Source organism: Megascapheus bottae, chromosome 11 (assembly GCF_031878675.1).
Source record: "Megascapheus bottae isolate mThoBot1 chromosome 11, mThoBot2.hap1, whole genome shotgun sequence".
Classification (NCBI taxonomy): Eukaryota; Metazoa; Chordata; class Mammalia; order Rodentia; family Geomyidae; genus Megascapheus; species Megascapheus bottae.
In genome coordinates, this window is record NC_143519.1 from 63939427 (window position 1) to 63963826 (window position 24400).

Consider the following 24400-nt stretch of genomic DNA (forward strand, 5'->3'; position numbering starts at 1 on the left):
GAAAGTTAAACTAATTTGACATTATGAATTTTCTGTTGGCTTGCTATAAAATTTACTTGTATAACTAAACTAGTAAATGTATTTATCCACTAGAAACTTTCCAAATGATATAATTATAGGAGACTTTTACCTGAATAATACTATGCTGCTCAAAATTATTTTGTCTTTTAATGTTTGTGTTTATTTTGGTTTATTTTTTTCTTGGTACAGTTTCACCACATATCTTACAATGACTTTGAACTTGTAGGTTTCCTGCCTCAGTATCCCAAGTGCTGTGATTACAGACATATATCACCAAGCCCCATCTGAGAGTCATTTAAAAATAATGAAATAGGTGTATCAGTCTGATCTACCAGTGTTCATTTGGAAGGGTGAGGGATGGGCCTGGGTGCTGTCCCTGAGCTCTTCAGCTCAAGGCTACTGCCCTACCCCTGAGCCACAGCCCCACTACCCATTTTGTAATTATTAATTGAAGATAAGAGTCTCACATTCTTTAGTGCTCTGGCTGAACGTTGATCCTCAGATCTCAGTCTCCTGAGTAGCTAGGATTACAGGCATGAGCCACCACACCCAGTTATCAGTATCATCTCATTTTTAATATTGGTCTTTTGACATCTAGTAAATATAGAAAGAGACTTTGTCAGCCTGGCAATAGTGGCTCATACCTGTTGTTATAGGTACTGAAGGTGGCTGACATTGAGAGGATCATAGAATTATCTCTGAGACTCCATCTTCAAATCAAAAGTAGGGTTGGGGGCCAGGAGTTTGGCCTAGCAGTAGAGTGCTTGCCACGACCTGGGTTTGATTCCTCGGTACCACATACATAGAAAAAGCCGGGAATGATGCTGTTGTTCAAGTGGTAAAGCGTTAGCCTTGAGAAAGCCCAAGGACAGTGCTCAGGCCCTGAGATCAAGCCCCAGGACTGGCTAAATCAATTAATAAATTAAGTAGGGTTGGTGTCTCAAGTAATAGAGCACCTTTCAGCAAGCAAAGCTCAGCCAGAGGCTCGTGAGGGGATGCTTTTGAAAAAGACGCATTGCACCACAAACTGACATGTTGACTGGTAATTTCTTTGTGCTTGAAGGTAAAACTGGGGCCAGGAGTTTGGCTTAATGGTAGAGTGTTGGCCTAGCATACACAAAGACCTGGGTTTGATTCTTTAGTACCACATACATAGAAAAAGTTGGAAGTGGTACTGTGGTGGTTCCAGTGGTAGTGCTAGCCGTGAGAAAGCCCAAGGACAGTGCTCAGGCCCTGAGTTCAAGTCCCAGGACTGGCCAAAAAAAAAAAAGATAATAAAACTATTAATTTCAATCCTAGTACCACAAAAGGAGGTTTTGTCATTCCAGTTTTATATATTGTGGGTAGTAAAATCTATCCATGTGTTAAATTATAAATTTTATTACATTGGTTAGTAATCCCTGATGATAAAGTTTAAGAAGTCATATATACTTAAATCTTATTTTAAGAGTTTGAAATCCCTTTCTTATTAAAGGCTGCAAGGTGTGACTGTTGCAAATCTCAAGGAACTCTGAAAGAAAGAGTGCAGTGGCGTGGGGAAATGAAACATTTTTGTGATCAACACTGCTTATTACGTTTCTACTGTCAGCAAAATGAGCCCAACATGACAACCCAGAAAGGACCTGAAAACTTACATTATGGTATGTAGCAATTCAGGTGGCAACTTGAAAACCAACATGTCAACAAGTTGTGGTATTTGTACACAATGGAATTCTATGCTGCTGTCAGAAAGAATGACATCGCCCCATTTGTTAGGAAATGGAAAGACTTAGAAAAAATCATATTAAGTGAAGTAAGCCAGACTCAAAGGAACTTAGGCTCAATGGTTTCCCTCATTCATCATAATCAGTAGAAACCTTGGGTTCTACTAGCAGAGATTTGCAATAGAGCAAAATCTTCATACATAAGGACATATAATGTGAAGCTAATTGAAAGGACCTCCAGGATATTGAAACAAAAGCCATATAATGAATGATTGTTGTCCTTAATGTACTATGTTGTCTCTCATCTCCTTTGCTGTCCCTTGGTTATCTCATATTGGTATAGTATCTCACTTTGTTATCTGATATATTGAATTTATTTGTATTTGGTTATTTGAAATTTGATAGGGAAGGGGGGAAAACCAAGACGGGTGGGGGGTGTGGGGGGGAGGGAAATGGGTACCAAGACATGTGAAAGGGTATTAATGTATGTGAATTAATGCACCTTCTATCTGGCAAATATCATGTAACCCTTTTACTAATTACAATAAAAAAAGTAAAAAAAATTTTTTTTTTTTTTTTTTTTTTTTTTTTTTTTTTTGCGAGTCCTGGGCTTGAGCTCAGGGCCTGAGCACTGTCCTTGGACTTTCTCAAGGCTAGAGCTCTACCACTTGAGCCTCAGCACCACTTCTGGCTTTTTCTATATATGTGGTACCAAGGAATCGAACCCGGGTTTTCGTGCATGCTAGGCAAGCACTATAACCACTAGGCCAAACTCCCGGCCTTTTTTAAAAATTATTATTAAAAGATTTTACTAACACTTTTTGTATCATATTTCAAATAAATTACTTTTTCTTAATAAACTGATAATTTATTTTGGAGATAGTTTAATGACAACTCATCCTATGTTTATTCCAGTGAAAGTAGTCCCTGTAATGTTTCTATAGCTATTTTGGGTTTTTACTTGCTCACTTTTAAAGATTCAGTACTAAGATGATAACTAAACTTAGTTAGGCTAGAGAGATGCTAAACAACTACAGCAAAAAGTTTAGAAAGAATAATCATTTCTCCTGTCAAGTGAAATGTAATTTTTTTTTTAACTTACATAAAGTGTAGTTTGTTGGGTAACTTAAAATGAAAACATTTTGGTAAGTAGTGTCTTAGGTACTAAAGTTTTGTTTTAAGTTATAACCACAAAATCCTTTCATAATGTGTGTGTGCGTGTGCATGTGCATGCATGCCAATTTTGGGGCTTGATCCTATGGGCTGGATACTGTCCCTTAGTTTTTCATTTTACCACTTGAGCCGCAGAAAAAACTTCCAGTTTTTGGTGGTTAATTGGAGATGAGTCTCATGGACTTTATTGCCTAGGCTGGGTTCAAACTGATCCTCAGATCTCGGCCTCCTGAATAGCTGGGATTGCAGGCATGAGCCAGCAGTGCCCTGCTAACCAGTAACTTTTGATTTTACTTAAATCAAAAATAAAGTTAAGGCCACAACATGTATCCAAAGCAATGTATGTTATATATTCAGAGTATAGTATATTCAGAGTATGTATATTTAATGTTTATTCAATATATATATATATACATTAAAGTTAAAAGAGTTAATTCTTCAGTAACTGTACATTTCATTAAAGTAATTTTTTTGTTAGTAACATTCATATAAACTCAACTGCTATTTTTCTTACTAACATTCATTTTTGTTTTCTAGATCAGGGCTGTCAGACATCACGGACCAAAATGACAGTAAGTAGAGTGCTAAGTTGCTATTTTGCATTGATTTGGCCAATTTAATCTGATTATTACCATAAAATTATACTTTTCTTTCTTGAAACAATAGAAGTACTCAGCTGATGAATATATATATTCATATATATATGTATATATATGCTATTTGAGTTAAAAGTTCTGTAATAGTAATGGTATGTTTGAAATGCTGGGCTCTCTTTATTAAAAAATGTGAATTAGGTGACTATAAATAGTTGATTAGTTGCTAAGTAGATAGGCATGAGTAGGAGGAATAAGAAAACATACATATTTGTCAAAACTATGCACAAGGATCTTGCCTGAAAGGTAGAATAAAGGAAAGTGAGGGTGAAAGAATAGCTATGACAGACTATTCATTTCTCTTCCTTTCCTTTCCTTTTCTTTTTTCTTTTGTTTTCTTTATTTTCCTTTTTCTTTTTTTATTTTGCCAGTCCCGGTCTTGAGCTCAGGGCCTGAGCTACTGTCCTTGGGCTTTCTTAGGGTTAGAGCTCTAGAGTATTCATATTTCAAATAGAGGCCTAAACATCTCTATTGCTAGTGAGAATCTGTTGTGTATTTTAAGTTTTAGCAGTACATGTGTCTGTCCTCTTTTATTTAATCTCTCTCTTTTGTAATGTATCAGTTTATTCTTTTAAATTACTAGCATTTAAAAATTGTAATGTGGAATAACTTCTAGAAAGTCCTCCAAGAGCTTTTGATATACTTCTGCCTGCTGCCTTCTTTGGATAGACCTACTCTACTGAAATGTCTCACTCTAAGAAAGTGAAGGCAGTGCTTTAGGCATTTTATTAGATTACAGTATGCCTTCATTTTAGTTCTTTTGTGATAAATCAATTCTTAGTTCTTAGATCTAGCAAGAATCAAATTCTTTGGTTTTAACCCAGAAATCATCTTCAGTTGGCTATAATATATAACCAAAGATGAAATCACTAACTATATAGCTCCTTGACTTTTCCCAACTGATTCGGCTAACCAGGATTGCAAATCCTAGAGGGGAAAAAAAAAAAAAAACTTACAGATAAGCATGGCCTAGAGGTAGAGTTCTTGCCTTACATGCATGAAGCTCTGGGTTCAGTTCTTTGGTACTACATACACAGAAAAGGCTGGAAGTGATAATGTGTCTTAGTGGTCAAGCACTAGCTTCCAGCATAGAGAAGCTCAGAGACAGTGCCCAGGCCCTGAGTTCAAGCCCCAGGACTAGCCAAAAAAAAAAAAAAAAGGAAAAAAAAAAAGTCAGAAAGTTCTACAAATAAAAATTTGCACTGGTGGCTCTGATCCTAGCTACCCAGGGAGGCTCAGATCTGAGGAGCGCAGTTTGAAGCCAGCCTGGACTGGAAAATCAGTGATACTCTTATCTCCTATAAACTAGTCCAAAAAAGCCAGAAGTGGTTAGCGGCAGTGGCTCACGCCTGTAACCCTGGCTACTCAGGAGGCTGAGATCTGAGGATCAAGGTTCAAAGCCAACCCTGGCACAAAAGAACCTGAGACTCTTATCTTCAGTTAACCTCTAGAAAACAGGAAGTGGTGCTTGGCTCAAGGATATGGCAGTAGCCCTGGGCTGAAGAATTCAGGGACAGTGCCCGGGCTGAGTTCAAACCTTATTAACACCCCCCTTCCCCCCCCCAAAAAAAAGAAGCCAGAAGGGGCCCCATGGCTTAAGTGGTAGAGCACTAGTTTGGGGCCCCAAAGAGGCTCAGGGATAGTACCGAGGCCTGGACGACCCCAGGACCTGAAATAAAAATATTAAAAAAAAAATAGTCATATGCAAAGCACTGTGCTGATTTTACACAAATGAAGTGATAGATAGCTTCATTTTACAGATATACAGATTCTCTCCAGCAGTCCTTGTTTATTGATTGCCTAATGTCTGTATTGAACTTGCAGCTTGTAAACTAACAAATGGCAACTCTTTACAAAGTCCCTAAGTAACAATTCTATATAACATTTATCCTAAGATGATTTAAAGTATATGTGCTTTTAAGGAAATACATTGCCCTTGAACTTGAGCTTCTGCATAGTTGGGTACTTCAGGACCTTCTGAGAGGGTCCTTCAAGAATCTGTTCCTCAGCCAACTGCTTGTGGCTCATGCTGTTCTGGAGGCTGAGGTCTGAGCATCACAGTTTGAAGCCATTTTGGACAGTAAAATCTGTGAGAACTTTATGGATTTTAATTTTTTGCCAGTCCTGGGGTTGAACTTGGCCTGGCACTGTCCCTGAGTTCTTCAGCTCACGGCTACCACCCTACCCTTGAGCCAAGCCCCACTTCTCATTTTCTAAAGGGTAATTGGAGTCTCAAGTCCTTTTGTGCCCAGACTGGCTTTGAACCTTGATCCTCAGGTCTCAGCCTCCCGAGTAGCTAGGATTACAGGCATGAGCCTGGTTACTTACAGATTTTTTTTTTTTTTTTTTTGCTGATTAATTGGAGAAAATAGTCTTACGGACTTTACTGCCTGGCTTGGAACTGTTGATAATAGATCTCAAGACTCCTGAACAGCTAGGGTTGCAGGTATGAGCTATCAGTGCAGTCTGAGAAGCTCTTATCTCCAGAAAGCCAAGGAAGAGTGGCAGGCCCTGAGTTCAAACTCCAGGATTGGCACAAGAAACAAAAAATAACAAATAAAAAAATCTTTACAAAAGTCATTGGAGCCGGGCATGGTGGCTCACGCCTATAATCTTAGCTACTCAGGAGGCTGAACTCTGAGTTATCAAGGTTCAAAGCCAGCCCAGGCACAAAAAGACCTGAGACTTATCTCCAATTAACCTCTAGAAAACGGGAAGTGGGGAAGTGGGACTTCATCGGAGGGCAGTAGCCTTGAGCTGAAGAGCTCAAGGACAGCGCCCAGGCCCAGAGTTAAAGCCCCATGACCTACCCAGAAACAAACAAACAAAAATCTTTGAGAAGAATAAAAGTCTGACAGGTGAATAATTTTGAAATACATTGAAAGTATATATGGAAAAATTAAGAAAACCTTTTTTCTGCACGTAGTACTAAGTATTATTTTCCTCAAACTACATTATATGACAAAATGATGAGTGAAAAGTCAGAGTGTGGTGTGGCTGTTACCTTTGTCCATTCCATTTTTCCATAGCTTTTATAATTTCTGCAACTTCATTCATAGTTCCTTTTCTTTCATTATTTATAGAATCAGGATAGAATTGGTTTTTCACTTGACCGGTTATTTTTCTTCCTGACCACAGTAGAGGCGGTGTGTGTGTCTGTGTCTGTGTCTGTGTCTGTGTCTGTGTGTATAGTTAATAATATAGGCTTTAATATTAGAAGAATCTCCTTGAATTCTAAGATTGACCTTTGTCAGATTATACAGCCAGTTTTTAACGGTTTAACTTCTACAAATGTCACCAATTTTAATTTCTTTCTTATTTTGTATGGCAGTCCTGGGTTTGAATGTAGGGCCTTGGTGCTTGCCAAGCTGTCATTATATAATTAAAGCAATGGTTTTTGGTGGTTATTTATTTTTTTTTTTTTGCCAGTCCTGGGCTTGAGCTCAGGGCCTGAGCACTGTCCTTGGACTTTCTCAAGGCTAGAGCTCTACCACTTGAGCCTCAGCACCACTTCCAGCTTTTTTGTATGTATGTGGTACCAAGGAATCGAACCCCGGTCTTTGCGCATGCTAGGCAAGCACTTTAACCACTAGGCCAAACTCTCGGCCTTGGTGGTTATTTTGGAAAGAGATAAAATCTAGTAATCCTCCAGATGTCAGACTCCTGAGCATTTAGGATTAAAGACATGAGCTTCTGTCACCCGATTAGAGCCATTTCCATGGTTATTGACATAATGTAATACTGCTGACTTGCCACAGATATATTGAGTAATTCTAGAATATTTGTAATTTTTTAATTTCCTTGTTCTTTTTTTATTTAATATATTTTTATTGTAATTAATAAAAGGGTTACATGATATTTGCCAGATAGAAGGTGCATTAATTCACATACATTGATACCCTTTCACATGTCAATTTCCTTGTTCTTAAATGAGGATATCAGAGTTTTTTCTTGGCCAGATGAAATTTAAACCTAGTGCCTGGCACATACTAAATAAATACAAGGACCTGATTCTTCTAGTTGGTGCTTATTAATCACAAGAAAGGCTGTGCTTTCTTCACAGCATTACCCACCCCCTCCCCCTGAAAAAAATTCAGATATATTTCTTTTAGTACAGCTAGTTTTCACTACTTCTGGAGTCTGTGTGAATTTCTCTACTTACCTAGATAAGTACCTATGGAATTTTGGTATGTTTGCACATTCACTTTACCTGTGTGTTCCCAGTAGCAGTAGATCAGGGCAGTATTGTTTCTTCTGGTTTCAACTTTCATGCTATTAATTAGTGTCATGTATTGTTTCTGGTTATTTTTTTTTGTTGTTTCCTTTCTATTTTTGTGCTTTTGTTGGCCATTTTGCTGTTTACAAGGGTATACAAGTGTGGTACTGAAATGCTATTATAGAGCATCTCTGAATACAAAAACTCATTTAGGCATGAATTAGAGACTGTGAGTTTAATATTAATGAATTAATAACAATCAAAGAAAGGAAGAATCATTGCATCAAGTCAGTTTAAAAGATAATGTACTATATAGTATCTAAGTTTATAGATTCGTCAGATTATGACCCACTTACAAAAGCATAGTGAAGTAAACTGTCATAAGACTTTGGATGTACAATGTGCTAACCATGATTAGGAAAATATTAACTCTTCAACTAGTGCCGACTGAGGTGAGGTAGGTTCTGTTGATCAAGACACTACTAGATAATATCTGTTAAGTAGTATATATGAAAAGGGTTATGAAATCTAGATTTTAATGCTAATCAGATTGTGTATATGCATGGCTTGTTGGTCCTGGGGCTTAAATTTAGGGTCTAGATGCTTTTCCTGAGCATTTTTTGCTCAAGACTAACACTCTACCTGAGCCACAGCTCCACATATGGCTTTTTGATTGTTTATCAGAGATAAGTATTTCATGTACTTTCCTGCTTCTAGCCAAGATTCTCAGAGCTCAGGCATCTGATGAAGTAGCTAGGAATACAGGCATCAAGCTACTGGCATCTGGCTTAAAGAAAAAAAAAAGTAAGGATATTTATTAGGAAATCTGTGAGTGGTGTTCACAGGCCCTGAAACTTGAAGCTTTAAATCATCAAGTTTGCACAATTTTGCCATTAATACTCTGAACTCCTTTTAAGTACAAATCCTAATGATGTACTGTGCTCAAAATCCACAAACTACTTGCTAAAAAATCTGTAAGCAGGAGCTGGAGTTTGGCCTAGTGGTAGAGTGCTTGCCTAGCATGCATGAAGACCCAGGTTTGATTCCTCGGTGCCACATACATAGAAAAAGCCAGAAATGGCAATGTGGCTCAAGTGGCAGATCCGTAGCCTTGAGAAAGCTCAAAGTCAGTGCCCAAGCCCTGAGTTCAAGCCCCAGGAATGGCAAAAAAAAAAAAAAAAAGAAATCTGTAAGTAGGACAAAAAAAATTCTATTGGATATAAAAAATAAATGCATGGATAATGTTTGAAATAGTCTGGGACTAGCTTTATTGTAGAAGTTGAATACTATTTCCGAGGTGAAAACTTTGCCTTCCAAAGTTTTGTAGTTCATTGGTACAGAGAACTAAAAAATCACACCCCAGTGTGGCAGGTTTTTCACTCTTTTATCCCTACTATCCATGCCAGAGTTTAGTTATTTATCTCATTACTGTGACAGAATGCCTGGCATCATTGACCTAAAGGAGGACAGACTTACTTTGGCTTATTGCTTTCGATATTTCAGTCCACTGTGCGTGGCTTAATTCTGAGCCCATGGTAAGATAGAACATCATGGCATTGGATGTGTGTGGATTGGAAGGCTGTTTACTGTCACCATGAACAACAGAATAGCACCATGCCATGTCTTCTGTCATCTACATCCTTCATGTAGGCCCTATATATCCTGCCTTTCACCACCTCCCAGTATTATGAATTCATTTATTAAGTTTGAACCCTCATGATCTTAACCATCTTTGGAAACAATATCATTGACACATGCAGAGATGCAGAGATATGCTTTACTAACCTCCTAGACATTCCTCCTCCTCCTTCTCCCCCTCCTCCTCCTCCTCCTCCTTCTCTTTCTCCTTCTCCTTCTCCTCCTCCTTCTCCTTCTCGTTCCCTCCTCCCCTCCCCCCTCCTCCTTCTTGCTCTTCTGCTGGTCCTAGGGCTTGAACTCATTACCTAGGTGCTGTCCTCAATCTTCTTTGTGCTCAGGGCTAGTGCTCTACCATTTGAGCCACTGCATCACTTCCAGCTGTTTAATAGTAGTTTATTGGAAATAAGAGTCCCAAGGACTTTCCTGCCTGAGCTGGCTTTGAACTATGATCCTTTGAGTTCAACTTCCTCTGTACCTATTCCTGTGTACAGGAATGAGGCACTGGCACCCAGCTTTCTAGACCTTTCTTGTAAAAGTTGACAATTAAAATTAGACATCTAACTTTCAAGGCTCTTCAGTCTAACAAGAATATCACCATAGTGTACAGTTGGAAATCACTCCTTTACACAATCTATTTGTTTATTTATTTTGTCAGTCCTGGAGTTCAAACTCGGAGTCTGGGTACTGTCCCTGAGCTTCTTTTGCTCAAGGCTAGCACTTTACCACTTGAGCCACAGTGCCACTTCTGGCCTTTTTGTTTGTGTGGTACTGAGAAATGGAACCTGGACTTAATGCATGCTATCACTAAGCTACTTTCCCAGCCCACAACTTAATTATTTTTGACAAACATTTAACTGATGAAAAATGTTTACCTAACTTAAAATTTCTAAGTCACTGAATATGTATAGAAAACAGAACTGTTAAAAACAGTGAATGACAATGACTGGAGAAGACTTTGATGATGTGAAGGAAGATAATGTTAGAATAGAATTTTGCCTTTAGAATATTCTTTCTTTTTATTGTAATGTATAGAGGAGTTATATTCACCAGATAGAAGGTGTGTTACTTCTCATACATTGATACCCCTTCTCATGATTTGGCCCCATTTCCCTTCCCCCACCCCCTCCCAATCATCTTGTGAGAATATTCTTTAATAACAAAAATATCCAAATTATTTTCTTAGTTTACCTTTATAACCTTTATTTGGTATGTAAATAGAATTATATTTTTTGAAAACTTACTTGCCTGTGATAGCTTTTGAATGAGACATTAGTTTGTAGAATAAATAATTCCTGTTATTCAGCTGTCCCAATGGCTAAGATTCACATTGAGCCTCTATAGTTAAGACTGGTACACATAGTAATAATAACATAATTTGACATTACTTTTCCTTTTTTGCTGTGTTTTCTCCTTAGGCCTTAGTAATTATGTATTCATAAACATAAAGAAGTAATGGTAATACTGTCAAAAAATATTTCTTTTTGATTTTTTGTAGGGTTCAGCACCACCTCCTTCTCCAACGCCAAACAAAGAGATGAAAAACAAGGCAGTTCTTTGCAAACCTTTGACAATGACAAAAGCTACTTACTGTAAACCTCACATGCAGTCTAAATCTTCCCAGACAGGTAACTTACACAATTTTGCCTTATACTTCCCTATATCTTGCTCTTCGTTTACTAAAAATATACACTTTTATTATGTCATTGTATAGATTTGTCGGGTTATTTTTTTTTTTATTTTCAATTATGTAGCTTTGCCTATTACCTCGAGTTCTAGGTATCATTAATGATCAGATAGTCTTTGATAAAGGTCAGAAAAGTAAATGTGTAGAAATGTAATAGTGAAATCCCTTTCTGTATATATGAGTAATGTAAGCAAATAAAGAAGAGTTTAACTGGTGGCTCATGCCTATAATACTAGATACTCAGGAGGCTGAGATCTGTGGGTCGAAGTTCAATGTTAGCTGGGGCATGACTTTGAGACTTTTTTTTTTTACTCTTCTGATCTTGGGGTTTGAACTCTGTGCCTATGTGCTTTCTCCTTTTGCTCAGGGCTTGCACTCTACCACTTGAGCCACAGCACTACTCCTGGCTTTTTCTGCAATTAATTGGAGATTAGAGTCCCACAGACTTCCTTGCCTGGGCTGGCTTTGAACTGTGATCCTCAGATCTCAGTCTCATAAGTATCTAGATTATAGACATGAGCCACCAGAGCCTGACTCAGTATCTGTGAGACCTTTATCTCTAACCACCAAAAAGCCAGAAGTGAAGCTGTGGTAGAGTGGCAACCTTGAGTAAAAAAGCCCAAAGATGCCTAAAACCAGCACACACATATGTACAAAAACAAGCAAGTTTAAAAATAAAAACCAAAAAACTTCCTTGAGCTGGATGTTGCAGGCTCATGCCTATAATCCTAGCTTGAGATCTGGAAGATGATTGCTTGAAGCCAGTCTGGGCAGTCAAATCTCAAAGATTCTTAGCTCCAACTAGCAAAAAGTAAGGTTTTTATTTATTTCCAAGTTTTTCAATAACTATTATGTATGTATACTGCCTCTGATATGTTTATCATTGTCTTTAGAGGAAAATTGGAAAACGGAGTATGTTCCAGTGCCTATCCCTGTGCCTGTGTATGTCCCAGTTCCTATGCACATGTACAGCCAAAATATTCCTGTTCCTACTACAGTTCCTGTTCCTGTAAGTTGGAATTTATTCTTTTTCATTTTTTAAACTCTACTCTGGATACAGGGTGGGTTGCAGTTGCTAACTTAGTTTTTAGTACAACTAGGGAAGTCATCCTTGGTTGTCGTCTGTGATTGGTTTTGGTTAAATCTTCTCTGAATCATGTTTAATCAATTCGATATTCATCCTTCCTTCTCTGTGCATATTGTCGTTTATATTTGGGCTATTTTCACAGGAAGTATTTGTGAAGATATAATATTTAAAACAGAAGCACAGACTAGAGTTTTTGTTTAAAACAACTAAATTTTAGCAGGGTACACTGGGAACTCAAAGCTCTATTGCTAACTACTCAGGAGACTTTGATCTGAGGTTCATGGTTCAGATCCAGCCTATGGGGCCATGAGTTTGGCCCACTGGTACAGTGCTCACCTAAGGTATACAAAGACCAAGGTTTGATTCCTCAGTACCACATACATAGAAAAAGCCGGAAGTGGTACTATGGCTGAAGTGGTAGAGCTCTAGCCTTGAGAAAGCCCAAGGACAATATTCAGGCCCTGAGTCTAAGCCCCAGAACTGGCAAAGAAAAACAACGCTACAAAAAAATAACCCCAGGCTATGTAGAAAAGTACTTGACACTCTACCTCCAGTTAGTCACTACAGTTCAAGTTGTTGCTCAAATGGTAGAGCACTAGCATTGAGTACCAAAAAAAGCCCAGGCCTCAAGTTTAAACTCTAGGCCCAGCATGTTTGTGCACCCATGTGCATATGTGCACATGTGATACACACCCAAACATGCACACACAGTTGCCAAGAAAACCTGAATTTTATCCCAAATTATTTGTTGTAATACTAAGAATACTATGTTTGATCTTAGCTATTACATTCTCCTGGAGAACAAAATACTTCAAATCTTATTTTCTAGTCAGCTGTCAGTGGCTCACACCCATAATCCTAGCTATTCAGGGGGCTGAGCTCTGAGGATTTTGGCTCTTATTGCCACCTGAGGCAGAAAATCCAGGAGACTTTTTGTTGTTGTTAGTCATGCTTGAGCTAAGGGCCTGTGCACTGTCCCTGAACTTTATTACTTAAGGATAGTACTCTACCACTTTGAGCCACATTACCACTTTTGGGTTTCTGGGGTTAACTGGAGATGAGAGTCTCGTGGATTTTCCTACCCAGGCTGGCTTTGAACCCTGATCTTTAGATCTTAGCCTTCTTCAGTAGCTAGGATTACAGGTAGGAGCCACCAGTGCCAGGCTTTAGTTTTTATTTCAAAAAAAATAAAAGCTGTATGTACTCTGGGCTTTCCTTGTTAGACTTCACATCATAGTTTTAAGATATGTTCTTTCCAAAACATAAAACGTTATCAGTAATTATTGACTTGGTAGTGTATCTTTTATTGTGTAGTAACCTAACACTAAATAATTTGATTAATTAGGTGCCCGTTCCTGTTTTTCTACCTGCTCCATTGGATAGCACTGAGAAGATGTCTGCAGCAATTGAGCTAAAAAGCAAAGTTTCTTCAGATCCTCTTGATACAGACTTGCTTACAATGTCAGATATGATGACTGAAGATGAGGGGAAAACAGAGTCATCTAACATCAACAGTAAGCTATACTTTGTCAATTAGTATCATAGTGCGTGTGTGCAAGAGAATGCTTTCATGTGCACACACATGTGCGTGTACGTGTGTGCACATTCATGTGAACATGCATTTAAAAATATTGTGATTGGGCTGGGAGTTTAGCCTAGTGGTAGAGTGCTTTCCTGGCATGCACGAAGACCCGGGTTTGATTCCTCGGTACCATATACATAAAACAGCGAGAAGTCGTGCTGTGGCTCAAATGGTAGAGCTCTGTCCTTGAGGAAAGCCCAAGGAAAGTGCTCAGACCCTGAGTTCAAGCCCCAGGACTGCCCCCCCCCATATATATATATATATATATATATATATAGTGATTATTATAGTTCCAGATATGTTTATGATATTGGTATGAAGGAAATTACTTCAGTGAAAATTATTTTATATTATGAAGTCTCATATTATATATATACAAGCTATCCTCTAATGCCAAACCTGATACCAAAGCAATAATTATATATGCTCATGGCAATAATTTTGAGCTCGTGGGCTTTAGTGATACTCCTGTCTCCGCCTTCTGAGTATGTGAGGACTACAGTACATACCACCATACCTGACTTATCGATCCTGTTTTAGTTGTAATAGGATTTCATTTCCAAAATTAACCCCAAATTTTACCTGTTAACAGACATAAAACAGAGTAACACAGACATAAAATTGACTTTAGATGTGATTCAGATTTTCTCTTTAGAATAGTTATATCCATTTTTTTGGTGGTGGGGGGACAGTCAGTAATGGGGCTTGTACTCTGGGGCCTGGGCACGGTCCCCGAGCTCTTCAGCTCAAGGCTCCTATCCTACTCTTTGAGCCACAGTGCCACTTCCCCTTTTCTAGTGATTAATTAGAGGTAAGAGTCTCATGGTCTTCAGTGCCCAAGCTGGCTTTGTTCCTGCATCCTCAAATCTCAGCCTCCCAACCTCCTAAGTAGCTAGGATTACAGGCATGAGCTACTGCGCCTGGCTAGTCATTTGTATTACTTCTTATATTACTAACATAATTGGCATTATGTGTGCCAAAATTTAACCTCAATGAGTACATTGTTTGCTACATGGTATATGATTATTCTAATTGAGCATGTTATAGATGTTTCTAAATTTACTTTGTTTTCCTGTCTTTTGCTCCAGAATTCCATTGTGTTCATGAGCTGCCTTAATTCCCTTTATCCTAGAGAAGAGTAGCTGATGCATGTAGTTCTCTATGTATTTCATAATTATACTAGTGTTAAGTATTTATCAAAAGTTGTAGAAGTAATTTGATAGATTGTAAACTTTTTTAAAGTAAATTTAAATGTGAAATGGAAGCTGGGCATGGTGGCATATATTTGTTATGTCATAATTCTGGAGGTTGAGACAGGAAGATTGTAAATTTGAAGCAAACCTGGGGCTATATATAAGAGCCTTATTTCAAAACAAAACAGAACACCAAAGGGCCAGGCACAAGTGATTCATGCCTATAGAGCTACTCAGGAGGCTGAGAGCTAAGGATCTCTGTTCAGAGTCAGCTTGGACAGGAAAGTCTATGAGATTCTTGTCTCTACTTAACCACTGAAAAGCCAGAAGTGGCACTGTGGCTGAAGTGGTAGAGTACTGTCTTTGAGCACAAAATCTCAGGGACTGTTCCCAGACTCTTGAGTTCAAGCCCTAGGACTGGCACATACACAAAAATAACAGAGACCTCCAAAGTAGTGTGTAGGGGTGTGTGTGTCTGTGTCTGTGTCTGTGTGTCTGTGTCTGTCTGTCTGTCTGTGTCTAGATTGGTTCCATCGCCTTGTATGTGATAGGTAAACATTGAACCATTGAACCATAATCCCAGTTACCCAGTTTCCCTCCAAAAGAGAAATATAACAGGAAGAAAAATACCATGCATCTGCCATAGAAGGTATAAGTATTGTTTTCTAAAATATTTGTATTTAGTTTGAAGGCATGTGTCTTATTTTATTATCTCCTACAATTGTCCTTTAGTATATACTAAAGTATATTCCTTATTTTGTTTATAATTAATATAAAGCAATAGATTGAAATTTTAGATATTAATTATAAATAAGTATATTGAATGATTTTAGAGATTCTGGGATCAAAACTCAAGTGTTTTAAAATTACTAGTAGCTCATTTCTAACGAGATTGTGCCTTTCAAATTACTCTACATAGGCCCTGGAAGTTTGGCCCAAGTGGTAGAATGCTTGCCTAGCATGCATGAAAACCTGGGTTTAATTCCTCAGTACTAGATACATTGAAAAAGCTGGAAGTGAGGCTGAGAGTATGGCCTAATGGTAGTGTGCTTGCCTAGCGTGCATGAAGCCCTGAGTCCGATTCCTTGGTGCCATGTACACAAAAAAAGCTGGAAGTGGTGCTGTGGCTCAAGTTAGAGTGTTTGCCTTGAGAAAGCCCAAGGACAATGCCCCGGCCCTGAGTTCAAGCCCTAGTACTGACCAAAAAAAGAAAGAAAGAAAGAAAAAGCTGGAAGTGGTACTGTGGCTCAAGTGGTAGAGCTCTGGCCTTGCGAAAGCCCATGGACAATGCTCAGGCCCTGAATTCTTGCGAAAGCCCACGGACAGTGCTCAGGCCCTGAATTCTTGCGAAAGCCCATGGACAATGCTCAGGCCCTGAATTCAAGCCCCAAGACTGGCATGGAAAAAAAAAATTACATACTTATTTACAAGTCATAGAGCAGTTACCTAGATCCCAGTGCTATAATCTTCCCCACTAAGAAAACAAAAACGAGAGAAAAGACTATGAATTGTTTCACTATCACAGCAAACCTATACTTTTAGAAGACTGTCAAAATTTATATAAGGTTAATAGTTATTATGTATTTAAAAGATTATGTAATTAAAATTATGAAGTTTAATAATTTACATATTAAGACAGCTATCGCCGTCTTCCTTTAGTACAAAGGTATTCTTTTATTGTATTCTTAAATCATTTCCTTTTGGCAGATTTAAAGCAATATTTTGGTTTCTAATAAAATTATGAATTGATTACAGATGTGATTATTGAAACGGGTATAGTTGGTTCAGATCTCATGAAGAACTCTGACCAAGAAACACAGTCCAACATGCCTGATGTGCCATATGAACCAGAGTTGGATATTGAAATAGATTTTCCCAGAGGTACTCAAAACATTTTGTTTTTGAATCTACTGATGGAGTCTTAACCATACTTAAGATCATTTAATTAATGTTCATAATTGTATTTATAATTGTATTTCCTTATGTGTGAGAGAGAATGTGTATGTGGAAAATATATCTACTTATACATATAATATATGTATATGAATAGATGCTGGAAGATGTGCTTTACCACATGGTATCATATCTATAATCTTGTTTTTTCTTTTTCCCCAAATAAAACAAAGCATATAATATAAATAATAAAGCATATAATTATAGGAATATGAGACAAATCTCTTTGAACATGTTTAAAAAAACTAGCTATGGACTAAGATGATTGTGTGCTCATGATAAATTCAAATGATTCACTAGAGAAAGTTTTGAAATAGAGAAAGAAATGTATTCCTTTTTAAATTTAAAAGCATTGATGACAGTTATAAGAATTACTATTGAAAAATATTGTCAGGTATTAGTAAAAGAAATGTGTTCTACTTTTCATTATTTTGTTGAACTATGAATGGCTGTAGAGCACATGAAAATGTAAGACATTGCTTCAGGAAGATTTAGTAAATTGAGCTGGACTTGAACTGCAAACTTTTAGATGTTTACAATGCTTTAGGGGTTTTGGGGGGGTGGTAGTTGGATGTTGAGCTCAGGGCCTTGTGCGTTTTAGGCAGGAATTCTACCACTTGAGTTGTACCATAACTCTTTCAGTTTTGTTTTGTTTTTTTTTCCATAAAGCCATGCTTTTTTTCCAGAACTATCTTTGAACCTCACTCCTCTAATCAATCTCCTTCAGAATAACTGAGATTGTACCACATTTATACCTAAATCTTAGAATTTCAAGCTGTAATCATTTTCCTTATCCCATGTATTTCCTTGAAAATTCTGTATTGATATTATGATGTTTTTGGAGTCTGAATAGAGTTTGTCAGAACTCACAGACTTTGGTAGATATAGACAGACATTACTCCCTTGCCAGACCAGGTTATTCTTGTGTATGAATGCCTATATTTTGTCGGCTTAATTTTTGTTAGATGAATCTGTAGTATTGCATTTGAGATAAAACTTTTTTTCTGATTTTTCAGCTGCTGAGGAGCTTGATATGGAAAATGAGTTTTTATTACCACCTGTATTTGGGGAAGAATATGAAGAACAGCCCAGACCTCGATCTAAAAAAAAGGTACAAAATCCATTCTTCATTCCTTAATGTAACCCCACCTTCATTCCTTAATGTAACCCCACACAACAAAGATATAGTAAGGATTTGTTGTGCCTAGGAATATGTGAAGATAGTTTTAGGGTTTTTTTGTTTTTGTTTTAATATTGGAAAATGCTTAACCCAATAGTTTTAGGGTTTTTTTGTTTTTGTTTTAATATTGGAAAATGCTTAACCATGTGCTGGATTTGATTTAAAATTTATCTTACTAATAAGCTCAAAACAGTAGTTGCTAAAAAGTGTAAATTAGTCTGACAAAAATGGAAACTTTTCGGATCTAGGCATGGCATATGCCTAGAGAATCTGAGTTAGGAGAGTTATAAAGTTTAGGACCAGTTAAGGACTCTGATATACCTTGAGTCAGTGGAATGAGAAGAGAGAGAGATAGGAAGAGACAGATACCAGGCTTGTTATGGGGTGTGTGTATGTGTGTGTGTGTGTGTGTGCGTGTGTGTGCGTGCGCGCACGCGCGCTCTGGGGTTTGCTAATCAAGGCCTATGTACTGACCCTAAGCTTTTTTTTTTTTTTTTTTTTTTTTTTTAAGTTTTGCCCTTTAGCCCCTGAGCCATATAGTTCCTTTTTTGTTTGTTTGTTTTGCCAGTTTTGGGATTTGAACTCAGGGCCTGGGCACTGTCCTTGGACACTTTTTGCTCAAAGCTAGCACTCTGCCATAGCACCACTTCTGGCTTTTTCTGTGTATGTGATACTGAGGAATCAAACCCGGGATTTCGTGCATGCTAGGGAAGCATTCTACCACTAGGCCACCGTCCCAGTCCCTTGTTGTTTGTTTATTTTTTGATGCTTAATTACAGATACAAGACTGACAGACTTTTCTGGCTGGCTTCAAATTATGATCCTCACATATCAGCCTCCTGAGTATCTAGGATTACAGGTGTTATTTTTAATGAGATATTAGTCAACAAGGAAAAAAGGTACACAGTTCAATGTGTCAACATAAAACATCTAGAGCACTTATTAGATTAAATCTAAATGTATTAATAGGTGTAATTGTTTTATTCAATCAACAACTTTGTGTTTTTGTTTTCCAATATAAGGCAAGATCTAAAGGTACCATAAGAAACATGGGTTTCATAAATTTACCCCCAAAGAAAGAAGACTGGAAAAGGATAATTGGAATAGGGTGAAGGTGAACTTTTATTAATTAGTTAAATGGGTCACAGACCTAAATGTAATTGATAAACATATAAACTTGTGAAACATCTTTCTGGTTCTGTGGTAGACATGCTTAGCTAGAAAACCCACGTATAAAGAAGAAAAAGAATGATGGATGGACAGGCACTAGGGGTTCACACCTGTAATCCTAGCTGTTGAGGAGGCTGAGATTTGAGGATCATGGTTCAAAGCTGGCTCAGGCAGAAAAAGTCTTAAGAGGCTCATCTCCATTTAATCACAAAAACTGGGAAATGGACCTGGATCCCAAGTAGTAGGGCACTAGTGTTGAGCAAAACAGCTCAGTGACTGTACCAAGGCCCCTATTTGAAGCACTAGTACTAGCCCCCCCCCCCAAAAAAAAAGGAAAGAGAAGAAATGATATATCAAAATTCAAAATAATGTCACAAAAAAATGAGAAATGTGATGCCACATGTTTATTATTCTACCAAGATGTTGAGTTTCAGGGTCAGTCTGAGCTGAATCGTGACAGCTTGTGTGCAAAAACAAGGCAGAAATAGCAGGGCTCAAGATGTTGCTCAGTTGTAGAGTGCATTTTGGCATGTGCGAGTCCCTGTAGAGCCACCAAAACAAAATAAAATAGAAGGAATTCAATGGTCATTCCTTGTAGGATAGAGTTGTTCAACTGGGCACCGGTGGCTCGGCCTGTTATCCTAGCTGCTCAGGAGCCTGAGATCTGAGGATTGCCTTTAAAAGCCAGCACTGAAGTCTGTGAGACTCTTATCTCCATCTAACCACCAGAAAACCAGAAGTGGTACTGTGGCTCAAGCCACTAGCCTTGAGTTGAAGAGATCGGGGACAGCACCCAAGCCCAGAGTTCAAGCCCTCGGGCCTAAAAAAAAAAAGTTCAAAATTTCTTAAATGATATAATATTAGAGTTCTAGGTTATTAGCTTACTATCTTTAATTTTCTCTTCAGTACATTCACTTTTACTACTCTGATGTAGAGTGCTTTGTATAGAAACATGACAATCTAGGAGTTGCATTTCAAGAAATTTTCTAAGTAACTTTTCAGGTTCATTAATACCAGCTACTATTTTTATTTTTCATTGTTAAAAAGGTGATATACAGAGGGGTTGCAGTTTTGTTTCTTTTTTTTTTGGCCAGTCCTGAGGCTTGAACTCAGGGCCTGAGCACCGTCCTTGGACTTAAGCTCTACTACTTCAGCATCATTTCCAGCTTTTTTCTAGTATGTGGTACCGAGGAATTGAACCTGGGTCTTTGTGCATGCTAGGCAAGCACTCAACCACTAGGCCACACACCCAGCCCCCCAAGTTGTGTCCTTTTCAACATGGGGTCTAGTGAGCATCACCTCTGCATTGTTCATCCTTTGTTCAACCATTTCTGTGTTCCTCCTTAACCCCAAACAGAACAGTGACAAAAGAGAAAACAACAACGAAAAGCAAAATTACAAAAAGCTTCTTGTTTCCATTTCTTGGAGTTCATTTTGATAAACATTTTATTTATTGGTTTGTTTATTTAAATTTTTAATCATCTATGATCTCAGGCTGTGCACGTTCTTGAGTTTTTTGCTCGACTAGTACTGTATTACTTGGATTTATAGCTCTACTTCTGTTTTTCTAGTAGTTAATTGGAGACAAGAGTCTCACTGACTTTCCTGATAGGGCTGGCTTCGAACCGTGATCCATGATCTTCTGGCAACAACTGTCATTCTATATAATCATATGCACATAGCTGTTGAGCCTTTGTGATCCTCTCCTAAGAATATTTTCCTTTGGCCTCACTGTGTGAATGTCTAGAGTCATGTATAATTTATCGTGTCCACTGCAGTTTCTACTTTTTTTATTTGTATTTTTTTTTATTTTATTTTTTTATTTGTGTGTTTATTTGTAGATTTATAGGCACATTCTGGTTACCACAAATGAGGGAAACCATGCAACCTATGTTTACTACAATTTTTTCCAAGTCTTTCCATTTCCTTGCGAATGATACAATATCATTCTTTCTGATGGAGACATTAGAATTCCGTTGTGTATTTATACATCATTTGTCTACTGAGGGACATCTGGGTTGATTGTATATCTTGGCTATAAGATCTGCTAGTTTTAAAATAAATATATTTAATTTGCCTTTGTTGAGTGATGGTTTATATAAAGTCACAAAATACTGTTGTGTTAAACAAGAATTTTTTTAAATAGGGAGCCAAAAGAAAAGCTGTATCAGGATACCAGTCTCATGATGATAGTTCTGACAATTCAGAATGCAGCTTTCCTTTCAAATATTCATATGGTGTAAATGCATGGAAACACTGGGTGAAAACTAGGCAACTTGATGAAGATCTTCTGGTATTAGATGAGCTAAAATCTTGTAAGTGTTTTGATTGCTCTTTTTCTGTTAACCCCTATTTAAAAGATTCTGTTACTACCTTTAATTTTTAAAATTGTAATTGTAGCTTACAACTTTTGAATTGCCTTTTGATTTAAAATATTTAAAAAATACCTTAGGTAAGACATAGTAATAATGACTATTTTATTTCCTTTTAGCTAAATCAGTAAAGTTAAAAGAAGATTTACTCTCCCATACCACAGCTGAGCTTAACTATGGGTTAGCCCATTTTGTCAATGAGATCCGAAGACCAAATGGAGAGAATTATGCACCTGACAGTATCTATTATCTTTGTCTTGGAATACAGGAGGTTGGTATTTTGATGGTTGCTTTCAAGATTATTCTAAGAAAAGTTATTTTGGTATTTGAAGAGAACCTATAGAAGATTAAGAATAGTTGGCTAAAACTTACTGGCTTGAAATAGCAGTCCTCAGATCTCAGCTTCCTGAATAGTGAGGATTGCAGTTATAAGCCATCAGTACTTTACTGAAAACATTAATAATAAATAATTCCTTTTGATTATCTAACTTCTCTGAAATGAGGATTAGTCTTAAGTATTAGTCTTTCAAATAACTTGTATTTTTAAAATGTGAAATTTCATATTAGTTTTTGTCAAAATTTCATGTTTTTTTACTGAGTATAGGTCACTGGTAGAACATTTGCTTAGCTTTCTGAGGCCCTGGATTTGATCCCCAGCACTGGCTGAAAAAGAACAGAGGAAAATAATCATCTTTGGATACATGTTTCTTTTGTTTTTTTATTATTAACTACTAGAATATGTGTATAGCTCACTTATTATTATTGTTGTTGCTGGACTTGGGTCTTAACCTCATCCTAGGTGTTGTCCTTGTCGTTTTTTGCTTATACTTGTGTCACAACTTGACAGGAGGGGGCGATAGGTAGTAAAGTGTCAGCTGTGAGCAAGCAAGTAGCAGTTGAGCTGAGCAGAAGTGTGAAGTCTTGAGATTAAGCCACAGAACTGGCAAATAAAAAAGAATGACAGAGAATACAAATAAATTCATTGTTTGTGATTTTTTTTAAATAGTACTTGTGTGGAAGTAACCGGAAGGACAACATATTTATTGATGCTGGATACCAGATGTTTGAGCAAGAATTGAACAAAATACTCCGAAGTTGGCAACCAAGCATACTTCCAGATGGTAATGCTATTTAAATAAAAGTGATTCTAACAATACTAGGATTGTTGTGTTTACAGAAAGTGTGTTAAAAAAATAATTAGTAAATAGCTTAGAGCATAGTGTTTATGAGCGCATCTGTTCATTTCTTATTAAACTAGAAATGAATGGAATGAGTAACTAGTGTTTATAAGAGTTTTGGAAGAAATGTGAACAACTTTCTCTGGAGCACAAAACTGGATGTGTATGAATTTTGCCCTACAGTGGAGATTCTCATGTAAATTTTTCCTAAAAACCACAGTTTCAGTTGTTTGGAGAAAATGTATATATGGAAATCACCTGTTGTTTTTTAGAAATTGTACAGATTTAAATTATTTTCTGACCATTGTCTTCTTTTATCTTACTGAAGAAGGAAACATCCAGTTGTTGTTTTTTTGTTTTGTTCTCCCCTGCTCGTCCCCCCCCCCCCCCCCCAACACACACACACAAGGATCCCGTCCAGAGCACTGCACATTCTAGGCAATGCTTTGCCACTGAGTACAGCCTAGGTCCACTTCCTCATCTGATAGGGGATAATTTTGTAGCCTCTGTGTTATTAAACAGCTCCATAGGTAATTCTGAAATGTTTTCTAGTTGGCCTGTTATTTGTCGAGATTTGGGTTGGATTCATTTAAGTTTACTTTATGTCTAGATACTTAGATGAAAACTTATTTACGATAATTGTTTTAAAGTGGTTCTCTCTATTTAAGGGTCGATATTCTCTCGAGTTGAAGAAGACTATCTCTGGAGGATAAAACAACTAGGATCACACTCTCCAGTAGCTCTTTTGAATACATTGTTCTACTTTAACACTAAGTATTTTGGCCTGAAAACAGTGGAACAACACTTAAGACTTTCCTTTGGCACTGTGTTTAGGCATTGGAAAAAAAACCCTTTAACAATGGAAAACAAAGCATGTCTTCGATACCAAGTGTCTTCCTTATGTGGAACAGATACTGAAGGTAAAGTAGCTCATCTTTTGAGGTGCTTGTAGCTCAAGTATTCACATCTTGTCTTGGTGAAACCCATCTTGATAAGAACCTAAGGAATTTCCACAAAATAAGGCAAAACAATGTGTTCTACCTTAAAATGTCTTGGGTTTTTTTGTTTTGTTTTGTTTTTTGAGTCATGGGGCTTGAACTTGGCCTGGGCACTGTCCCTGAGCCCTTCAGCTCAAGGCTACCACCCTACCCTGTGTTGGTTCTTTTTATTGGAGAAATTAATTGTACCTTGCCAAAAACTATAATGTAGAAGTCTTCAAGGCACCTAGTCTAATTTTTCTAAAATAGCTAAGATAGAGTAGTATTATCTGTCTTCAAGATTATTTAATTTTTATTTTTTAAGACAAAATTTCTACTGGAAAAAGGAAACATGAAGATGATGAACCGCTATTTGAACAAGTAGAAAACACAGCCAATCCTTCAAGATGTCCTGTGAAAATGTTTGAATGCTACTTATCCAAAAGGTGAGCATTAATGAACTTGACTTTTTTTCTCCTTCTTTTTGGTGGCTCATGGGGCTTGAACTTGGCCTGGGCGCTGTCCCTGAGCTCTTCAACTCAAGGCTACTGCCCTACTTGAGCCAAGCCCCACTTCCCATTAATTGGAGATAAGAGTCTCAGGTCCTTTTGTGCCTAGGC

The 24400-nt window shown here is 37.5% G+C and overlaps 1 protein-coding gene and 1 long non-coding RNA gene across 2 annotated transcripts in view; both read left to right on the top strand.

Annotated features, from left to right (window-relative positions):
* Zmym2 (zinc finger MYM-type containing 2) overlaps positions 1–24400 on the top strand; it is a 90083-nt gene that overhangs the window by 62248 nt on the left and 3435 nt on the right. The window contains exons 12-23 of the mRNA XM_090342438.1: positions 1496–1661; positions 3435–3469; positions 10900–11029; positions 11982–12097; positions 13521–13689; positions 16706–16831; positions 17920–18014; positions 21400–21568; positions 21745–21896; positions 22632–22746; positions 23472–23723; positions 24106–24226. Of these exons, the coding sequence (XP_090198564.1) occupies positions 1496–1661; positions 3435–3469; positions 10900–11029; positions 11982–12097; positions 13521–13689; positions 16706–16831; positions 17920–18014; positions 21400–21568; positions 21745–21896; positions 22632–22746; positions 23472–23723; positions 24106–24226 (1646 nt within the window). The remainder of the gene's footprint in view (positions 1–1495; positions 1662–3434; positions 3470–10899; positions 11030–11981; positions 12098–13520; positions 13690–16705; positions 16832–17919; positions 18015–21399; positions 21569–21744; positions 21897–22631; positions 22747–23471; positions 23724–24105; positions 24227–24400) is intronic.
* Positions 15788–16440, top strand: LOC150057292 (uncharacterized). The gene is made up of 2 exons (XR_016537172.1): positions 15788–16245; positions 16322–16440. It is a non-coding gene; the product is annotated as an uncharacterized LOC150057292 (long non-coding RNA).